At 34.3% G+C, this 18,158-nt stretch overlaps 3 protein-coding genes across 4 annotated transcripts; 1 reads left to right on the forward strand and 2 right to left on the reverse strand.

The window, feature by feature from the left end:
• Positions 1-1,770: 1,770 nt before the first annotated feature.
• Positions 1,771-8,962, reverse strand: LOC100808213 (probable transmembrane GTPase FZO-like, chloroplastic). Its single transcript, XM_003536860.5, has 11 exons — positions 8,342-8,962; positions 6,853-7,385; positions 6,670-6,738; positions 5,922-6,116; positions 5,654-5,785; positions 5,471-5,557; positions 4,917-5,357; positions 4,656-4,820; positions 4,141-4,371; positions 2,640-2,755; positions 1,771-2,105 (listed from the first exon to the last, which is right to left on the reverse strand). Exons 1-11 carry the CDS (start codon positions 8,835-8,837, stop codon positions 1,823-1,825), a joined length of 2,748 nt encoding a protein of 915 aa, XP_003536908.1. The 5' UTR covers positions 8,838-8,962; the 3' UTR covers positions 1,771-1,822.
• A 419-nt stretch (positions 8,963-9,381) lies between these two features.
• On the forward strand, positions 9,382-12,311 carry LOC100816596 (chloroplast stem-loop binding protein of 41 kDa a, chloroplastic). The gene is made up of 6 exons (XM_003536470.5): positions 9,382-9,986; positions 10,139-10,260; positions 10,614-10,716; positions 10,825-10,963; positions 11,279-11,556; positions 11,998-12,311. The coding sequence occupies exons 1-6, from the start codon at positions 9,597-9,599 to the stop codon at positions 12,178-12,180; spliced, it is 1,215 nt and encodes a 404-aa protein (XP_003536518.1). The 5' UTR covers positions 9,382-9,596; the 3' UTR covers positions 12,181-12,311.
• An 860-nt stretch (positions 12,312-13,171) lies between these two features.
• On the reverse strand, positions 13,172-15,812 carry LOC100819800 (RAN GTPase-activating protein 1). 2 transcript variants are annotated; one of them, XM_041006275.1, is made up of 3 exons: positions 15,653-15,801; positions 15,366-15,439; positions 13,172-14,998 (listed from the first exon to the last, which is right to left on the reverse strand). In XM_041006275.1, exon 3 carries the CDS (start codon positions 14,985-14,987, stop codon positions 13,383-13,385), a length of 1,605 nt encoding a protein of 534 aa, XP_040862209.1. In that variant the 5' UTR covers positions 14,988-14,998; positions 15,366-15,439; positions 15,653-15,801; the 3' UTR covers positions 13,172-13,382. The 2 variants fall into 2 exon arrangements, with proteins under 2 accessions (XP_040862209.1, XP_003536523.1); XM_003536475.5 differs by lacking the exon at positions 15,366-15,439 and having other exon boundaries at positions 15,653-15,812.
• Positions 15,813-18,158: the final 2,346 nt, after the last annotated feature.

Consider the following 18,158-nt stretch of genomic DNA (forward strand, 5'->3'; position numbering starts at 1 on the left):
TGAGTGTATGTGACGAATGACGATAAGAAAGGCTAGTAACACTCTTTCAAACAGAAAATTATTAGATAATCTTGATGAACTGTGAAGTATTTAATTAATTATTACATGAGATGTAATTAAGTGTTCTTATTTTTTCTTACAAATTGAAAAACCACTTAGTTTTGAGATTCCGTCATGCTAATGTTGTCACGTTTTTGTCTACCAAAACTGACTTGAAACTAATATTATGAAACTCAAATTGACAGACCACTTAGTTTCACCACTACTATATTACTAATAGAATTGATAACAGAGAAAAGAGAAAGAGATAAAATTGATTTTCATTGGCCACTTTGCTCAATGTTACACTATGGTATTTATACAAAGACAAAGACAGATAATTGTCAGCAACTGCATTTAGTTATCAAGTCACTCATGACTGCAGTTGAATAACTGCAGCTCCTTTAACACTCCAATAATTACTATATATTCATTAATGGTGAGTTGTCACCCTTAATAATTTTATCTCATTCAAACCTAAGTAAAGTGAATTGAATCTATATTTCCTAAAAACATATTACCTCCATTTCTGTATGTAAAACAATTTTAAAAAAAAATATAAATTCTTTTAAAATTTTATATTGATTATTATTTTATCCAAATATTCTTAATTATTTTACAATGAATATTATAAATTAATGAGATAAATTTATTTTCTCTTTCAGTATTGGGGAAATGACGACTAATAAACATTAATTAATCAGGTGAAAAAAAATTAAGTGATAAGAGTGAGATAATTGATAAGTCCTGATAATTGTAAGGATAAAAAATAATACAGATTATTGTTAATAAAACGAAATTTATTAATATTTGTAACAAAAAAATCTAATTATATTAACTAAATAAGCATTCTTAATGTGTAATTTAGTTGCAAAAAAAGACTTATATTAAGAATGGAGGTAGTAAGTATTTTTAACAAAGTTCTTATTAAAATAAAACTTAATTTTTATGTATTTATAATAAAAAAATATATCATCAATCAATAAAAAATTATTATAAGTATTCTCTCCATCCCATGGTTTAGTCTCTCATTTTTTTCAAAAGAATTGTTGTTTTAGAATTTAAAGTTTAATTAACATTTTTTTAATATATTCTTATTTAATATTTACTATTAGTATTGAAAACATAAAAAATTAGTATATTAATTAAGGACACTTTAATCCAATTATAATAATGTTTTATTTTCATTAAATATTTCTTAATTTATATGCATTAATCTTAAGCAACTAAAAAAATAAAATGAAGAAAATATTATTTTTAAATAAATTTTTTAAAATCAATAAACTTGTTTTAGGTAACAATTTCTTATTAGATGAGACACTATAAAAATCTCTTTTTAGTTCATATACTTTCTTTTCATGACACTTAATAATTCCTCATGATGTAACATTTTTGAATGACATAACATTTGATAATGTCATCATAAAAATGATGTGACAATCAATGACACTATTTATGAAAATTTGTCAGCCACATCAGCTTTTTCAATAGCTACTGAAAAGAGGACCCAGAAGTACAATCATTTGAAAATTTTCCGAAACACAGTAAACACACAAAAAAATTGTAAAGACAAATTTTCAAAAATTAAAAATATATTTAACCCATTAGAAAAACAACAAAACAAATGGGAGAACCGTAGTCCGATTTGGCAATTTTCCACTCGCATAATCGCATTGCCAATAATATACTCCAAAATTGTGATGCTAAGATAGACATTAAAGTACACAATTGTTAGAAGGGACGGATTTCCTTTGTTTCAATAACGTAATTGGATAGTCCAAAGTCATGACACATGAAGATTTTGAATGTCAATTTGTAGCGTTCTAAGTTTTTTCTCAACATTTGATAATTCTTCTTGAATCTCTACTAGCCTGTTAAGTCTATTCTGCGCTTCATCTTGGTAAGGTTTGCTTAGGACTTTCACAAAGGTATCCAAATTTTCTATGGCTTCAGTCAAATCCTTCTTCATGGCCTCTTCAAGTTCATATGCCAAGGTCTCTGCTTTTGTTTTCACCTTATCTATCACCTTCTGCCTACGAGCTGGAAAAGTTGATATAGCTAGATACCTGCAACAGAGAGAAATGCCAATCCAGAATTCCAGATATCAGCAGCTAGTCATTGATATATATTACAAAAAAATCAACAAAAAAAAAAAAAAAACAAAGGCATTGTCAAGTACACAGAAACCTGTAACACAGCAAAAGAATTTTTAAACGTGCTTTCAACACCAGCAATCATTGATATATATTACAAAAAAATGAAGTAATCTGATCAGTTTGTGAACTGCTATGCTTGATAACAATTATAGAGTACAAAAAAATATGGAGTTATGATCAATCAATGATCATGAAGCAGGATAAGAGTGCTCTGATATTCTGAGTTGAATCATGGATGTTCATGTTCCTCTTGTGGTAATGGTGCATGTTACATTGTTACAGCATAAAAGCAAGCTAATTTTATTTTTACAGCAAAGTGCAGTCTAAATATGTTTTCCTTTTATAAGGGTCTATGATCGAAGTCTCATCAATCATTATGTGCACACATTTTGAAATAAAACCTAAGCAATCAGAAAGGAAAGGAACTCTAATTGAATATATTACCCGCCAGCTGAACAAATACCAAGAGCAAGAAGATCTTCCAAGGTGGTTTGCAGCACAGATGTCAGTAGCGAAGCAGATAAACCAGCCACACCTAGTTGACCAAAAGTCCCTAAAATCTAATTTAAAAGGAAAACATTTTAGATCAGATTTGCTTGTCACAATAATAATAATAATAATAATAATAATAATAATAATAATAATAATAATAATAATCTGATGCTAAATTTCAAATCACAAAGGCAAAGTAAAAATATAATAATATTTACAACTTGGAAAGGTTCAAACAATATTCACATTAGCATATGGATTGCCATGGTCAACAGGAAAGGTTCAAACAATATTCACATTAGCATATGGATTGCCAGGGTCAACACAGACTAAATAGAACAATTTTTCAGAGATGACAAAAATAACAAGAAAAAGACATTATTAACTTATTACATAACAGAAAATAGAAAGACAAAGCAGCAACCCTGACAAAATCATGTAGTGGAGAGAATTATTTCTCAACTTTTGAACATGCCTATAATCATTCATGTAGTTTGGAAGCTTTTACAACAACTGACTAGCACGGTAGCACCACATTTAACCATAACTCTTTCTGAATAGCCTAGACATCCTTCAAACTCATTTTTATCAGCTGATTCAGCTCTTCCACAAATTTATATTTCACATCCTTCAAAGTCAATTATGCTACTCTCCAATTAATCATCACTACATGAGAAAATTAAGACTTTTTGCAGATTTCTTATAGTGTGTTTGGTTTCATGGTGGAGTCATGAGAAATAATTTTGATTCCAGTCAAACTTGATTTTTGTCAAAATATAGATGTTTCGGTATTCCAGCTATTGTCGGGCAAAATTGATTTTGCCTAAAAGCCTCAGTTTGACTAGAAGTGATGAAAAGTAACTTTTACATATGGTTGAAAAATTTACTGAGTTTTATAGTAAACTTGCTTTCAAGAAAAAACTATCCAGGTATAAATCACTTCACTTGAAAATCAGTTTAACTAAAATCAATTTAGCGAACACTCATCCAAACACACTTAATTGGGGATTGTTTGAATTTCAATTTAAAATTCATGGGAAGTTAATTGCACACTTAGTCCCTAGTTCCACAAAAGCTTGGTTATGGTCCCCAAGTAAAAGCAATATTTCCCATGTAATTTTCAAATTGATTCAATTATGTTCCTCTATCAGTTTGTTGTTCAATTGAGGTGGCATGACCATTATTTTGCCGATATGGAGATTTAAGAGCTCTCTCGTTTCTTTTAATGACATGGCAGTATTCTTGCTCACATAAAACAAATCCACATTAGCCCAATTGCCTTCAATTGAAGGCAATCTGATGAAGGAGCATAACTGCATCATGTGAGCAAAACTAAAGCAATTGAAACAAGAGGAACAAAGTTCAACTTCTCTCAAACAAGGGAACCAAATTGCACTGAAGGACCTAAAGAAAAAAAAATGATAAATTATTTTACAAAGAATTTCAAGCTTACCATTTCCCGTACTTCTTGCTCAAATGACTTAGAAACTGCAATGCTGCTGAAATTGTCAATCACCTGGCTGCCAGCTTGATCCACTTTCTTTAGCAACTGGTCGGTCCCAAAATTTATTTGACTACTTTCATGGCTCAAGGAAGGCCATCGTTTTTCAAAGGATTCCTTGTATAGTCTCCCTTGTTGGGTATATTTGGAATATAACCAATTTTCGTATTCTTCAAGTATTTTCTATGAATAAAAACTATTTTAGCATAACCTACCCAATTAACTTTTACTAATAAACAATTATTCATTTAATCCAGCATTTTTGTCATTTGATGTCTTGAGCCTCTTGGGGCTTATCCCAATCAAAAGCAGGCTAAAGTGAATAGTTAAATCAAATCATTCTGATAAGCAAGAGTGGAAATCAATGCAATATGATGATCAGGATTCACTAGTTTCCAGCTCAAATAAGATGGTAAAAATGCAATACCAAAACTAAAATCCTAAACAGGTTACAGTCAGAAAATAACCTGGACGGCAGAGACAGCAGGACCAATTATGTCATTCTGAATCCTTGAGGTAGTAGGCAGTGCATTTTTTTCTCCTTTGAAGGCATATGAAGCAATAATATCAAAATTTGACAATTGCAGATTAGCTTCAACAAGCTCTACAACACGTGATTTCGTAGTTTCAATCTGATAATGTATACCAATGCATATTTAAGAACATATCCATCAAGAGAAAATCAAATTGGTCTGAATTTAAAAAGTTATAAACATCTTATAACTTACCAAAGACAGAGTTGGTCTCCTCCAAGAAAGGCTCTCAGTTACCATATTCAAAGCAAAATCATTTACATTATTAACAATGTCTTCCACTGCAGCCAAATCCTGCTTGGCATATCGGTAGTCTTGTGTCACAAGAGTTTCACATGCAGAAATTAGTCTATCTGCAATTGCAACAGGTGTTTCAAGTTTGAGCCTCATTCTGTCCATTCCTGGGATTGTTGACCCATCTAGAAAGCTATACAAGAAGTTTTCAAGTTCAGAGAAACTGCTGGCACCATAATGAGAATAAGAGGTTGATAATTCTTCATTTAGCCTCCCAGCATTAGAGGTAGCCATAAGTTTTGCTTCAAGAGCAGACCGAGCAGATACAGGATATAACATGACATCTTCAGTATTCAGCAATCTCTGTATATTGTCCTTAATGAAGGACATTGCTTCCTCAAGCTGCATTGAATTGTGAAAATATAATGTAAACCTAGTTCAGCAATTTCACTACAAAAGAACTCGTTGATAAAATATCAGTATGTCAATAACTAATAAGAATCAAAACACAATACCTCATGATTATTCTGATATATGTCAGCTTTATTCAAGACAAAGACCGCTTTCTTTTTCCACTGCTGAGAATAACGAAGAAAAGCAATCTGAAAACAACATAAAACATGTCATAGCCCTGCCTGGTCAATGATAACCAATACAAATTAAAACAAGAGAGTATGCCCCATCCTCAATGACCATACCTCACTTCCAGTTAAAGGGCGATCAGCAGAAATGACAAAAAGAAGTAAATCTGCACGGGGTACAAATTCCTCTGTAAGACGCTGCTGCCTCTGAAGAATCACATTAGTTCCAGGTGTATCAACAATGGTCATCTGTTTTCAGAAGAACAAAGAAAACTGCTGAGAGCATTCTAATTACGAACAGAAACTGGTATTAGAGGGGATAATATAAAAAACTGAGTCTTGATACACATAAAAGACAGGAAGGAACCATAAGGAATTGACTTACCTCTTTAAGAATTGGAGCAGGAATGTAGCAAATATATTGGCCATCTGGATGCCTTTCACACCGTTGTTGTTCAATATCTAAGTCAGTATATCGTAAAAATGTGATCTCATTAGTTGTTGGAACAACTCCCTCTTTGAGATATCTTTCTCCAAGAAGCGCATTAATCACGGTAGATTTACCAGAGTTGAATTCCCCCTGGTAATATCAAGATTTAAAATAAAATAAAAAAGATAAAAAGGCATGATATCATGTCAATTAACTTCAGCACTTTGGCATTTGTATGAACTCTATATAGAAAGCAGCTGATTTTGGAATTTCACCCAATTAATTCCCTCTTGGAGTTAGAATTGAAATATTAGAATAAAAATTAAAGGCGAGCTGGAGAAACAGAAAAAACCAGCAAAACATATAGCACTGTTCCAAGTAGAATAATAAGAACATAGAGCAGAGACAAACTATATGAAAAAAGACTCTACTGAGGACAACAGAGTTTCTGAAGTTTGTAAAGACAGAAGACCAACCACTCCCCATAAGTAAACCATGGTTCAACATATAGTAAATGCTTACATATGGAGGTAATCAGACATTCAGGTGAATTAAATGCAGAAAAGTTTCACAACAAATAGCACTTATTAGTTAAGTAGTTTCTAACTAGATGTATTAAAAGAAGATTTCTTTTCGAAATTTAGAGCTAATACCAATGTATATTCCAGGAACCAGAATTTGTTGAGATTCAGCACACAATTACCACTATAACCAGTAAGAATGGCTCATCAATTTGAGAAACCGCATCATTAAGAAGTGAAACCTCCTCCATCTGTCATTTGAAACGAATCCCAATTTAACACAAAGTAAACAATATACTGGTCAAAACACAGAAGAACAAAAAAAAAATTACTTCAAATACCAAATATTTTAATTAAAAGATCACCAGAGGTGCAGCCCTCTTGATAGCTTCAATAGCTTCATTCAACACCAATCTCTCTGTTTCGATTAACAGTTTTTCCCTATCCTCCAGCTTAACAAACCCAGCAACAACCTCTGTCTCACTCTGAAAACCATTATCTACATTCAGTTTATTCTCACTCATATTCCCACCATCATCACTTGCATACACAGTGCCAAACAGTTTGTGCAAAAACTCATCACCAAACAAACCAAAATTTTCCAAACTAGTAACAAAACCACTAGCACCAGAGGCAAACAAACCCGATGCATCAGTATAAGACATGTTTTTCCCACACGAGACAAAAATAGGTATCTTCACGCTCTCATACACAGAACCAACTTCCTGACCAACACGATTCAGGTCACCACCACCATATATAAGAAAATCAGCACCTTCTGACTTAGATGCATTCACCGCAGCATCCACAGTTCGAACAATCCTAGCAACCAAGGGAAGAACCACCAATTCGGACTTTGAATCCAACATCATATTTCTAGCAACAACAGTAGGAAGGCCTGCATAAAATTATATTCAAAGACGTTTCACACTAAATCAGACTAAGCTGTTGGACCAAATGCCCAAGAGAAAAAAAGAGAAATTATTATATGTTCAATACCACCATGAGACCATGGTCCAGGTCAATTTCTATTTTCTAATGACATGCAGATGGGTTTTATTAATTCTTTTTTTGTAAATTGAAAAACTCAGATACACGTGTCACCCTTAAAGATAGGGATGGACATGGATCAGGTTCAGGAAATATTTAGATCCAAATTGATCAATGTTAATCAGTTTGGGTTGGTTTAAATTTTGTTTAACAACTGAACCGAATCAACCGATCATATTCATATTAGTTTGGATTGGTCCTAGTGTCTATTAATGAAAAACAAAAAAACATGGAAAAACTAGAAAAATAAAGGAAAAAAATAGGAAATCATAATAAAATTAATGAATAATATCAAAACTTAGAATTATAGAATGAGAGAAAATAAAAAGGTTATGCACTGACTGTAAACTAATTGTACACTTTCATCTAATCACAATCGAATTGTACAAAATTTTCTTTAAAGTCATATTAATGATGATTTATCATCGGATGTCACTTGCCAATATAAAATTGTCAATGCATCAGTATTAAACTCTTATAGAATTACACACCATAAAAGTAATATAATTATAAAATTACAAAACATACAAAATTTCTAAAAATGGTCTAAGTTTAGATTTGCGTTCCTATGTGCACAGATCGAATGCCCGAACTTATATAATTGAGCTTGTAATTTAAAAATCTGAACTAAACTAATGGTCCAAACTCCAAATCCAAACCAACCCGAATTTTCTTGTTCGGTTTAGTTTGGATTGATCGAGTCATCGGGTAGACCTGGACCCGTGTGTGCTCCTAGACAGAAGCACGAACATGCAGTAATATGAAACTACACATTAATTTGGTAGATTAAAGAAGTAAAAGAACCTTGGTCAGAGAGCAAAACTCCGCTAGCGGCGGCAGCGGCGGCGATATCGACGCGCTCGGCGACAAGCAAATAGGCGCGGTCTTGAAGCAGGGACTTCAACGAGCATGCAGCCTCGTAGAGCTTGCCGCCGCTGGCTTGGTTGCTAGCGAGGACGACGATTCCGACCCATTTGGAGACGGCCTTGTCAATTAAAGCCAAGGCGTCGGTGTCGGCGCTGAGAAACTCGTCGGGGTCGAGTTGGAGGACGAGAGTGGGGACATTGAGCTCGGGCCTCTTGTAGCCGCCGGGGAAGAGGGTTCGGGGCTGCTGCGGCGGGTAGCTGGGGCGGAAGAGTTGCTGGTTGAACTGGGCGGAGGATTCAGCATTGTTGGAGAGGGAGTTGATGGGAAAAGCACGCGCGACGCGGAGGGGGAGAGAGGGAGAGCGAGAGTGCGTGTGGCGTGGGATGATTGCGGTGAACGGTGACGAAGGGGATGTGACGGAACAAGGTACCATGGATTCGGGATTGGATTGCGTTATCGGACACCAATGTCCCTCCGTCTCTGAAATCTCACTCGTTTATCTTTTCTTTCTCCAACTACTTCATCTCGCCCAACATTATCTACTACCTACGTCAAATCTATTTTACATTCTTTTCCCTTTCAATTTTAATATTATTATTTCTTCACTTTAAAATTTAAATATCAGTAAATGTTTTAAAATTTAAAACATAATCATATATAATTCAAATATTTTGTATTGTTTTTCATTCTTAGTTTATTCAATAAAGATGTTAAAATTAAAAATTAATTAATACAATTACATTTATAAAAAATGTAAATAAATCATTTTAAGAAAAAATGAATGAGTATTTTTTTTAAAAAAAAGTGCTTATTGGAAAAAGTAATCTTGGCATAAGAATTTAGCCTCACAAAATATATAAAAAGAGTTTAATCAGTTAAATTCTCAAATTATGGTCTAAAAGTCAAAGAAAAAAGTAATTAAAATTTATAATCAGTTTTAATTATAACAAACTAAAAACAACTCTTCAGTTAAACAATAAGCATCCATAATTTGTGGAATTTATTTATGTTCATATTAGTTTAGCCTCTTTGACTCGGAAAACTGATTAACATCCTAAATTTTTGTAGTGTTTATGACCACATATGTTGTTGGTAATGAGAAATGAGGATGGTAGGTATCAGTTAAGTTAGCTTTATCTGGAACTGCTGGTTCTCACTTCTCATACTCTCGAAGCAGAGAAGTTAACAACCAATGGCCACCATCATTGCTTCTTCCTCATCCACTGTGCTCTTCTCTGCATCCTCTTCCTACCTCCTCCCATTTTCACACCCTTCTACTTCGCGCCTTTCTTTCTCTTCTTCCCTTTCCTCCTCCTCCTCTTCTCTATCAATTTCTCCTTCTTTTTTATCATACACTTCTTCAAATTCTACACACTTTGCCACTCATGCTGCCTTCAGCATCAGTGCCAGCGCCGCCGAGAAGAAGAAGGTGCTCATCGTCAATACCAACAGCGGCGGTCATGCCATCATTGGCTTTTACTTTGCAAAGGAGCTTCTTGGTGCTGGCCACTCTGTCACCATACTCACTGTTGGCGATGAAGGCTCAGACAAGATGAAGAAACCTCCTTTCAACAGATTCTCAGTTTGTGATCTTTAAATTTTAATTCTTTTCTTGTTATACACATTCAATTATTCATTTTGTATGGATTCAGCTACTTGCATTGAATAAATGTTGCGAATTCCAATCATTAAGTTTAATTCAAGATTTAATTGTATGATTTGAGAAACAAATAGGAAATTGTGAGTGCTGGAGGGCGCACAGTGTGGGGAAATCCAGCACAAGTAGGGAGTGTTGTAGGAGGGGAAGTGTTTGATGTGGTCTTGGACAACAATGGCAAGGATCTTGGGACTGTGAGGTTTGTTCTCTGTTGTATTAATTCTTGTTTAGTTGTGTATAATACTTGATTTACATGCCTTCTTGTTAACTTCAGTGGCATGTAACACATACAATTTGTATTAGTTCCATGCTACTATGGCTAGCATAATGCAATTCTTTGAATTCTGTTAAAGAAACAGAACTCGTGGACATTACTACATGCAATATCTAAGGCAGACATCATAAATATCAATCTTCACTTGTTGCATTAGTTCCATGTTACTATGCTAGCATAATGCAATTCTTAGAATTCTGTTAAAGAAACAGAACTTGTGGACATTACTAGATGCAATATCTAAGACAGACATCATAAATATCAATATTCACTTGTAGGCCGGTGATTGATTGGGCTAAGAGTTCAGGTGTCAAGCAATTCCTGTTCATCAGCAGTGCTGGAATCTACAAACCAACAGATGAACCTCCACATGTTGAAGGGGTATGTTGAAGAATATTCTTATATTCTCCCATTAGCATTTGTAAAACTACTATCCCAATAGCAATTATATAAAATTGAAGTGAAAATGTTAAATGCACTATGGTGTAGGATGTTGTTAAAGCAGATGCTGGTCATGTTGAAGTGGAGAAATACATTGAAGAAACTTATGGAAGTTGGGCAGTGTTCCGGCCACAGTACATGATTGGGTCTGGCAACAACAAAGACTGTGAGGAGTGGTTTTTTGACAGTAAGGGGAACTTTCTTAAACAAACGTTATTATTAACTTTAAATACATATGAAGCCTTGTTTCAATAAAGTGAAGTGCTAACAACACACTCTCTAACATGCACTCTATCATTGGTTAGAATTACTGAAAGTTATAAGATCAGGAAAGAAAATCATTAAATGACAAATGGGACTTGCAAAAAATTGTGATTTGCCATAAATTTCAACCAATCATAAATAGTGTGTTAAAGAATGTGTTGCTGGCATTTTTCTTCAATAAATATACTCTTTTCTAGAAGACCAATACTAAAAAAAATGTGCATTGTCATATTTGTAGGGATTGTTCGGGACAGACCTGTGCCAATTCCTGGCTCGGGACTGCAACTCAGTAACATAGCTCATGTTAGGGACTTATCTTCAATGCTTACTCTTGCTGTTGAGAATCCAGAAGCTGCAAATCAGACCATTTTCAACTGTGTGAGTGACCGTGCAGTGACTCTAGACGGAATAGCCAAACTATGTGCTCAAGCTGCAGGGCGCCCGGTTAACATTGTGCATTATGATCCAAAAGCTGTTGGAGTTGATGCAAAGAAGGCTTTCCCTTTCCGCACCTATGTACTTACTATTACCCTATCTTCTGATCTACTTTATAACCTGATCAAATAATGCATGGAAACGCCCTAATGCTGAACTCAAATCATTGAAGTGATTAACAGGACAGGGTGAATCAGTTTTATGATTTGTTTTGCATGCTAAAAAAATTACACAAGCATAGTTATGAATTCTTGCAACAAAAATATCTATTTAGAATGTCTTGTTTAACACAAACCACTGAACGGATTAAGCTCATACTAAAAAAAAGTTATAATACCTTGTTTTGAATTCTTGAAACATAAGTACCTATTTTGAATGCTCAACCAAGCTGACCCGTGTTGTACAAATTTATACCCTAACAATATGTGTCAGCTTGATAGAGCATTTAAAATATTTTCAATTATACAATCTTCTTGGTTATAGCCTAACAGTTTATGCAATCTTCTTTTATGTATTATGCAGCACTTCTATGCAGAACCTAGAGCAGCCAAAGCTAAATTGGGATGGCAATCAACCACAAACCTCCCTGAAGACCTAAAAGAACGGTTTGAGGAGTACGTAAAGATTGGGAGAGATAAGAAATCCATCCAGTTCGAGCTAGATGATAAGATATTGGAGGCATTGAAGGTTCCGGTGTCAGTGTGATCCATTTATATCCAAAACAATTATCAGACAAGACTTTAAGATTTTTTGGTCGCTCAATTCAAATGATGTGCATTGAAGAAAGTTACTTCTCTCCTTGTTAAAATAAAACAAAATAAACTTATGATGCTTAAGTAGCTCAGTTAGGATATCATGACTAAAATATTCCAAATTCAAACTATAAATTAAGCACTAAACCCCGTGCAAGGAGGAAGAAAACCATTGGATATAAACCATCGTTTCAACACAACCAAACTCTATTAGCATGGTGAGTACCAGACCCATGCCAAGTGGATAACCAAATAAACCACCTAAACCAACTAGAGTCAAATTCTCCCTTGAAAACAATACACCCGATAAAATAAAATCCAAAACAATTTAAGCGCCGGATTGATTTATCAGTTTAATTTTTATGGAATTAATTTTAACGAGTACTTTTTTGAGGAATAAAATGTGTACTTAATCAAAAGCACAATTTTTTATTGGTAGTGTATTTTTTATTGAAAAGTATGAAGAATAATTTTCTAACTGGCCAAGATAGCATTCATACAGGAACTTGAGTGAAATTTCCGTAAAAAGCGCAAAACATCAGTTCCGTTCCAACTTGCACTTGATCTGGTAACCCATCATTCAATGTAATATTGATTACAAAACGTACAAATTTCAAAAAGAAAACATAAACACATGTAAGGAATCATGGATAAAGAGTTGATATTTAGGCCTGCCAGCAGATTTCCAACTAAAGCACACACCGATTCTGCAACTACATTCAAGTTAAGCTACACACCTACGCCAATTACTTAAAGATACATTGCATGCAATTGGTCTGTTGTTTTTATAGAGCCTACAAGGCACGACCAGAAAAATATGATGCGGTTATTCAAATAATCTGCGTATGGAATCAATTGCCAAAATATAGAAAGACAGCAGAGACCCAGCAATGAAAGAAAACAAGTTGCCAGCAAAAGCAGTAAAGCACAATAGAGCCCAAAAATTTCTGCAGCTAATAACATTTCTTGTTTTGCCAGATATATTAAGAGCATACATCTATTATGCTTTTAAAATGTCAGGTCATGGAATAGAATATCTAAAATACAAGATTAAAGCTAGCTATTGTGCTTGAAACAAGTATGTCTGTCGGAAATATTAAATGGCCTACAAATTAATCTTGAGTAAAGGTTGCATGTTTGTTCCTATGAATCTTCCTAAATGTCAAGGCCCTTTAGTTTTGATTCCAATTCATCATGATCAGCATCTTCTTCAGCCTCCTCATCAGGGTCTTCTCCGTCAGGATTATTCTCATCCAAAGGACCCAGCATATCAGGTGAGTTTTTGAATATATTTTTCAACTCATCAATCCCTTCATCAGAAATGAAGTTAGCATTAATGTTAAGCAACTTAAAACCTGGTTTTCCCACAACAGCTTCAGCCACCAGCTTAGCTCCTGACCATGTGATCGAGTTAGTGCTCAAATCAACTTCAATTAATTGGCCATGACCTCCTTCCAGTGCCTTGCTGATCAAAACAACACCTTCATCCTTCAGTTCATTCTCAGATAAATTTAACTTGGTGAGGAATTGTTTTGATGATATACAGGCAGCCACAGAAGCAGCAGCTTTTGCAGTAATGTCATTCCCAGCCAAATCCAAAATTTCCAGTGATGGTGCAGATTCCTTGAGGGCATTAGCAAGGGCTTCTGCACCATCATCCTCCAAGTTCAAATAACTGAGGTATATCTCTGTAAGATCTGTAAATGCAGGTACAACTTTACTTAGAGCAACTCCAGCTTCTTCACCAAACATGTTGTCACGCAAGTCAAGCTTCCTCAAATGCTTACAATCCCCAAGTGCTTCAACGAGGGCAACTCCACCATCAGAGCCAACTCTGGTAGATGAGCACCGAAAATCTTCCAAAGCTGGGGAACGTTTCACAATTTCAGCAATAGCAATTGCCCCTTCATCCCCAGTCATGTTGTTATGGAAATGAAGAACCCTCAGCTTCTCAGTGGAAGGAAGCAATTCAGAAACTGCTTTTGCAGCTTCCTCTGATATACCATCATTCATCAAATAAAGTTCCTCCAAGTTAATTTGTGATTTTAGGAGTGACCGAAAAGCTCTAACCCCCTTTTCACCCATGGCATTGTTTGACAGGTTCAGATATCTCAAAACACTACCTTCCAGGGCAGAAGAAAATATAGTCATCACTTCAAGAGCCTCTGCTTCTGGTCTTCCAGCAATGAAATCTGAAAGATCTACCTCTTTCAATTGATCCTTAACTGACAATAGAATGGGCTCAGCAACACGGGCAGCATCCAAGCCAAAACTTCTATTGCTAAAACATATCTTGTTATAAGAGCTTGGTCCCGTCAATGGTTTCAGAAGTTCTGCAGTTTCCTCCCCACTAATAAAGTCTCTGCGACCCCCAGATATGTCAAAAACAGTTTCAGCAGTTGCACCAGCTGCCTTCTCATTTATCAACTCTCCATCCTCCTTTGCTTTTGGGCCCCTTTTCAAAGCCTCCAACATGAGCTTACTTGATTCCTTGGCATAAATTTGCACAGCAGAACTCCCATCACCATCAGGCTCCTTCTCAAAATGTTGGGTTGCAGTAGCAAAAGCTACATTCTCAATGTGCTTCGCATCCTCCTCAGCCTCTTCTTTGCTAAGCAGTCCATACTTTCTTGAGAAAATTGACGGAGTAGTAAGGTTCTTGGTCATCCGCTCTACAAGCATTAGCCTAGTACTCTGGCTAGGAGGCCATAACTTAATCGTAAGGGGGCGATGTTGGTATGCCTGCCCTGTAGAATCCATTACAAAGCAACCTGCAAACAAGTATAACAGCAATTTTACAGTTTTCTGACAAAACCATACAATTCACTACACCCAGAAAACAATAGAATAGAAGACAGAAACTGCTCAAGGAAAACCTTGAATTTGAAACACTAATAATAATAATAACTACCATATAAAATCAAAATCAAAGAATCCTAATATGAATATTGTGATACACTGTAGTTAAATTCGGTTATTAATTGCCACAAAAAAACCTAAAAAGTTGAAAATCATTCATTTGCCAAAGTCAACAACTACGGTATAAAATCCAAAAAATATATCACATAAACTACATCGACCTTTTGCATTTAAAAACAAAAGGAACAAACTACATGAAATCCACGAGATAGCACGAACCTAAAAATTTACAGATCCAGCATTTCCGAACATCTATGACATCTCAGGTGAGCATTCATGATAAATTACTGTTACTTCATCAGGATAAAGATCAGTAAATGAAATTAGAAAGATCAAGTTCGGGGGAGAAATCCATGAAACGGAGCATTGTTTTATTTTTCTTAAAATTTACAAGTAAACCAAACAGACAGAAGCAACAGGCGGAAAGAAAGAGAAAGTTAAAATGAAAAAAAAAATTATCCAGAAGAAACAGTGAACAGAGAGAAAGGAGGGAAGGGATTGAGTACCTGAAGGAGAATGCAATCGCGAAGAGAAAGAGTGAAAGTGAAACCCTAGAAAGAGTGCGAGGATTGGTTGGAGGGTTTTAAAGATGGTACTGGTATCTGGTGGAGCGGGGGAAATGATTCAAATAGGGCCAGGGAATTGGAAAACCCCAAGCGTGGATTTTCCGCTTCCTCTCTCCACTTTATTCTGCCCAATTACAATCGTACCCTCGTCTTACCGTTGGATTTACGCTGTCTTTTGATAACTGACGTTGCTTTGAACCCAAATCCTGCGTCTGATAGAGACTGAGGGTATATTTGGGCCTAGTCCTGGGCCCTATTAACTGTTGCCTGGGAATTATTTTTTGCAACCCTTCATTATAACACTACCTTTTAAGTTTTTCATTTCAATAATATTTTTAAATACTAATTTGGTTTCATCGTTTCAAAATTAGATTAAAAAATAAATTCTATAATTTAAATTTTATAATTAATACGTAATAAAAACAACAAATATTGTAATATTATGTTAACACGATTATTGTTTTCTTTTATGGAATGGGCCTAAGCCCATACGAGTATCGAATGGGAGTGGAAATTAAAATGCGTGTGTGCCAGGTTGAAGCAATTTATTTGTAAGTGGCACATTTAGTAGGAAATAATGTATTGTCCCTAGGAAATTTCAAGAAAAAAAAAACTATATTCTTCAATTTTCTATCCCTTCTACTAAGTATGTAACTATATTTTCATTGTCTAAAGTTAAAATTAAACGAAGTTGAACACCTGAAATACTATAAGGTACGTTATAGTACATGGATGCAACTGCATATATAGTCACATAGAGTCAGGATGGGTTTGAATGAGAAATTGATTGCTGAATAGCATGAAAATATTTGAAGAAAAAAAATTAAAACCAAAAAGTGAAAAGGAAATCAAACAAACTCTTTGATCTCGATTCATAACTTTTTTAAAAAAAAATCAATTGAGTTTTTTGTTTTGTTTTAGTGGTTTCTTTTTAAAAATATTTTTAATTTCAATTTGTTTTCCAAATTGATATTTATCAAACAAGTTTATATTTAATTATAAATTAACAAGTCTTCGTTAATATTTTACAGAATATTCTTTAAAAAAAAATTAAAACACAATGAAATAGGACTTTAGATTTAGTATCATTAGGGGACTAAAAGCTTCCTGCACTCCAACTACTGTTTTCTGTTGCATCTAATTGCATTTCAAAAATCCAAATTCTCGTTACGGATGGAGGTATTTTTTTAACCAAAACCAACATTTAATTTTATTTATCTTGATGAAATAATGATTGCTTAAATGCAATGCTAATTTTGATTAGACAATAATATCTGTAATATTATAAGTTTTATAAATAAATAAATAAAAAATCACCCCTCACCCGACCAAAAACGAAAATGAAGGCGTGTGTGGTACAGGGGTTATGCCCTATCTAACTTAGACAAATATGGCATTTCCCGATGTTAAGAAACAAGGAAAAAATAGCAGTGACACGCACGTGAGATACTACGTAGTAGCCTAAGTTCATGGAGGGAAGCATCCCCTCGTGCTTCAAAGATAGACATCACATGGGCATCCTTAATTTGGCCCTTCCTTATTCCTTCGCCCACTAGAGTATCCTTCCATAGACTGAAAAAAATTAAAAATAACATGACAATTTTTTAATTAAAATAAAATCTAAGAGTATGAATTACATATCATTTTACTATTTATTTTTTTCTTTTCACTTTCTTTCTTTACCAACAAACCTAAAACAGTCAAACTATCATATAGTATAATCTTACATATGTTAATTAATTTATTCTCGTTAATTAGGTGTTGGTCAGTAGCCAGAGAACACGTCTATTACCATCAATTAAACAAGGAATTATTATAAAAGTCCAATGAAACAAGGAACTAAAATATTAACTTGAAGGTACTCTGCCATGACAATCTGTTCATATAGGTTAGAACATAGTCTGACATGTAACAAACTTGTCACGTGATACGCACGTTTTTGTTAATCCAAACACGGATATTGCTAGCAGTGGTTAGTTGTCGCAGGGCAGTCTGTTGAGTGTGAAAATATAAAAACTTTAGTATAGAGTGTTGAAGTAGTAGACTAGTAGTCACTTCGTGTGACCCAATTTATAGGTATAATTTAGTTGTGATGTGTAGAATATATTTTCGAAGAGAGAAAATAAATTTTAAATGTAATTAAAATTTGTCTTAATTAAATATTAATTTCATAATGATTAAAAAAATTAAAACTTGTAAAAATATCTTAAATATCACTAAAGAACTTAGTGTCATGATTACTGTAGTACTAAATCAAAAAGTAGTTACTTCGTGTGTCACGTGCCGCAGCTGCCCTACTCGCAGTTTTTTGGGTTATTTTGCAGTGGTTATTGCTCTTGCAGTTCGTGCTTTATTGGAATTGAGTTGTTGAAGCTATCCTACCTATCCACATACTAATAATACTGGAGTATTAAAGTTAAAGGAGTTATTATTATAGTACATTTTT

This window comes from Glycine max, chromosome 10 (genome assembly GCF_000004515.6).
Source record: "Glycine max cultivar Williams 82 chromosome 10, Glycine_max_v4.0, whole genome shotgun sequence".
NCBI classification, from domain to species: domain Eukaryota; kingdom Viridiplantae; phylum Streptophyta; class Magnoliopsida; order Fabales; family Fabaceae; genus Glycine; species Glycine max.

What these genes read in the sequence shown, in the direction of transcription:
- LOC100808213 (XM_003536860.5), bottom strand. Translation starts at nt 8,837, where the DNA reads ATGGTACCTTGTTCCGTCACATCCCCTTCGTCACCGTTCACCGCAATC. An exon ending in AGTTTTGCTCTCTGACCAAG is followed by an intron (nt 7,386 to 8,341) that starts GTTCTTTTACTT and finishes AATTTTATGCAG; the next exon opens with GCCTTCCTACTGTTGTTGCT. An exon ending in CATTCTTACTGGTTATAGTG is followed by an intron (nt 6,117 to 6,669) that starts GTAATTGTGTGC and finishes TGATATTACCAG; the next exon opens with GGGGAATTCAACTCTGGTAA.
- LOC100816596 (XM_003536470.5), top strand. Translation starts at nt 9,597, where the DNA reads ATGGCCACCATCATTGCTTCTTCCTCATCCACTGTGCTCTTCTCTGCA. An exon ending in AAGGATCTTGGGACTGTGAG is followed by an intron (nt 10,261 to 10,613) that starts GTTTGTTCTCTG and finishes ATTCACTTGTAG; the next exon opens with GCCGGTGATTGATTGGGCTA. An exon ending in AACCTCCACATGTTGAAGGG is followed by an intron (nt 10,717 to 10,824) that starts GTATGTTGAAGA and finishes ACTATGGTGTAG; the next exon opens with GATGTTGTTAAAGCAGATGC.
- LOC100819800 (XM_003536475.5), bottom strand. Translation starts at nt 14,987, where the DNA reads ATGGATTCTACAGGGCAGGCATACCAACATCGCCCCCTTACGATTAAG.